Source organism: Notamacropus eugenii, chromosome 5, assembly GCF_028372415.1.
Source record: "Notamacropus eugenii isolate mMacEug1 chromosome 5, mMacEug1.pri_v2, whole genome shotgun sequence".
Taxonomy (NCBI): Eukaryota; Metazoa; Chordata; class Mammalia; order Diprotodontia; family Macropodidae; genus Notamacropus; species Notamacropus eugenii.
The window spans coordinates 94,447,016-94,450,479 of NC_092876.1; the positions used below are offsets into that span (position 1 = coordinate 94,447,016).

The 3,464-nt window shown below is 38.8% G+C and overlaps 1 protein-coding gene across 1 annotated transcript; it reads right to left on the reverse strand.

Annotated features, from left to right (window-relative positions):
* Positions 1-299: 299 nt before the first annotated feature.
* LOC140508840 (olfactory receptor 52I1-like) lies at positions 300-1,349 on the reverse strand. The gene has a single exon (XM_072616720.1). It carries the CDS (start codon positions 1,347-1,349, stop codon positions 300-302), a length of 1,050 nt encoding a protein of 349 aa, XP_072472821.1.
* Positions 1,350-3,464: the final 2,115 nt, after the last annotated feature.

Below are 3,464 nucleotides of genomic sequence, written 5' to 3' on the forward strand. Positions count from 1 at the left end.
TCCTTGAGAGCCAAGTGCATGTTTTTTCATATCTTTGTATCCCCAGTGGTCAACATAGTGTCTGGCACATAAAAGTTGCAAGAATTACTTGTTGACTTACTGACAATTAAACTCAACAAATACATTTTTGATTGAAGACTCAAGATAAGAGCCATAAATGGCAGACTGTCTGAAATGTTTGGAAATAATTTAGGTAGGATGACTGCCAATATAGTTTGAGACGTTCTACAAAATCCCCAATGTGAAATAAGCCCTGCCAGGAACTGATGATAAGCAGAAAGGCATTTTAGTATCCACACTTACTTATGAGCCTGTGCCCCATATCTGGATTCACTATGTTTCATTACAAACACTTGAGTAGGTCTTTTCTCTTTTACTGAGTTTTGGCATACATAGTCAGGAAGGATAGTGTTCACTGCACTCCATACTCGCTCCCGGATACACTTTGTCTTCAGGCCATAGATAAGAGGGTTCAGCATAGGAGGAAGGACTAGGTAGAAATCAGCAAGCAGCACCTGGGTGTGCAAAGGCACTACATGCTGCCCTAACCAGGCCATATAGATGGACAATATGCCTGGCAAGTAGAAGAGGACCATGACACTCACATGTGAACCACAAGTGCTGAGTGCCTTGACCCGTGCATCTTGTGAGGAAAGACTGAACACAGCCTGGAGGATCAAACTGTAGGAAATAGCAATGAAGACCACATCAGTCCCTACAATGATGAAGGAAACAATCAAACTGTAAAGACTACTGGGCATATGATCCGCACATGCCAACTTGGCCACAGCCATGTGTTCACAGTAAGAATGGGGGACCACATGGGAGGCACAGTATGGCAGATGGACCACCATCCAGGTCATTGGAGTCATAGCTGTGATAGCTCTTGCTAGGATGGCCATGCCCATCCCTATCATGGTCCGTGGGGTGAGGATGGTTTGGTAGTGCAGAGGTTTACAGATGGCTATATAGCGGTCAAAGGCCATGGCCAGGAGTAACCCTGTTTCTATTGCTGTAGTGGCATGGACGATGTACATCTGAGTGAAACAGGCAGGAAAGCCAATGATGCCATTGCCTGACCAGAAGATGTTCAACATCTTGGGGATCACTGATGTTGACATGACAATGTCCACAGCAGCCAAGACACATAGGAAGTGATACATGGGCTCTTGCAGTGCACTATCTGTCCAGATCACAGCCACAATGATAATATTTCCTAACAAAGCTACAAAGTACATGGCACTCAGTGGGACAGCCAGCCAAAGTTGGGCTGTCTCCAGGCCTGGGACACCCAGAAGGATGAAAGTAGTTGCATTCAGTAATGTGTGGTTGGAAGGAGAGCCCAACATCACAGGGGAGACTTCTTCCCTGCAGACAAAGCAACAAAATGGATCAGAGACCAGAGGCCATGGTCCCTAGGCTACTAATTTTTATGGGTGACCAAAATCTAAATGTAGTTTTTGGATAAGCCATTTTTCTCTTACAAATCCAGGTGACACTGACCTATTTCTATTTGATTATTCTGGTCTTTCTTATTCAAATAGGGCATATAGATGACCATTATCCATAAAAACAATGGAGGAACACCATCCCCCACATAAGATTCAACAATCAAGATCTTTTTAAGTTAGATATATGTATTTGACCAGGGTTTGTTCATTTTCGTTCTCATTCTATATCTTTGTGACTGTCTCACTGTCTAGCTTTGTCTTTATCTGCTCTCCTTCTTTTCTCCCCTTACATCTTTCTTATTTTCCTTTCACATAGTCAACTTCAGAAAGAAAATCTCTATATAATCAAAGAGAAGGTAGTGGCAAGAGCATCTGATTTTTGAAACTCACTCTAACATGAACTGGCTCTTGAGAAAAATAGACCCACATATGCACATTTTAGTAAAGAAATACATTTTGTTCAGCAGGGAGAGAGGAGGAAAGGGGGAAAAGGGGGAATTAGCGGAAGGATACAGTAAAGGAGAGAATTGTCCTAAGACTAATCAAAATAAACTCTAAGAATGTACATAAAGAATTTTAACTTTTTTGAGGTGCCAAACAACATTAACTTCAAGGGATATTCAACAATTGGAGAATTGCTGAACAAATTGTAATATATTAATATGATGAATTATTATTTTCCTATAAGAAATGATGAAGAGAATGTTTTAAGATAAATGGGAAGATCATTAGAATTTTTTTCATTGATTATATATGTTTATAGCAGGGGAGTTTTCTTTCAATTCTCAATTGAGGTTAGTGGATGTAGGATTGAAAAGGAGGGAAAAATTGATTTTTTATTAAAATATGAATTAAATATAACTATCACAGAACAGAATGCAGATTGTTTTCTGTATTTCCTGAAGAGCAGATCTAGGATAAAGAAAATGAATGATAGTTAAACATGTTTGTCAAAATAAAAGGGTGGTGGTGGTGATGTGTGTGTGTGTATGCGTGTGTGTGTGTGTGTGTATGTGTATGATTTCTAACAATCACAATTACACATGATTGAAATAGACTGATTCAGGACACAGTTGTTTTCCCAGAATTCAAGACTCTTATACAGGGAATAAATAATCTGCAAAAATTGTTATAGAGAAATTTTCCCTTTAGGCATAGCTTTGGAGAGATTCCTAATGACTTGATTTTTAACAACAAAAGTTGTAGAATAGAACATGACAAGGCATAAAAGGGAACGGATTTATAGTCACAGAGGACTAGAGTTCAAATCTTAGTTCTGCCAGTTTTTATCTGTGTGACATTGGACAAATACTCCACCTGCCTGGATCTCAGTTTCTTCATCTGTAAAATGATGGGACTGGACTCAATGACATTCTAAGAAATGACTTTTAGCTCTAAATATATGATCCTATGAAACTCCTTTGGAAACTCACATTATAGAATTGTGAATTTTTATTATGATTTTATAAATCATTTTAGCTATAACTTGATTTATAATTCATTATAGAATCTGAAAACAAGAGTCTTGTTAGGACCCACAAGACCAGAATCCGGGCAGATGGAAACATGACCTTTTAGAGACATGTTTCTATTCTTAAGAGAGGATACTGACACCAAAAATAGAGAATCAGCCTAAACTCCTTACATAAAATTCAGTGCACATAATTCAACCAATATTAACTGAGGATTTATTAAATGATGTGCAGGCAAAGTGTGTGGTAGTAGAGATACAAAAACAAAAACAAGATAAGCCTCTGCACTGGAGAAGTATATGTGGAGGAAGAAATATTTCAAGGAAGGAAGGAAGGAAGGAAGGAAGGAAGGAAGGAAGGAAGGAAGGAAGGAAGGAAGGAAGGAAGGAAGGAAGGAAGGAAGGAAGGAAGGAAGGAAGGAAGGAAAGAAGGAAGGAAGGAAGAAAAAGAGGGAAATAGAAAAAAGAGGGGAAAGCAGGAAGGAAGAAAGGAAGAGCAATTATTAAACACTTACTATATATCAGGAATTTTGCTACGTGCT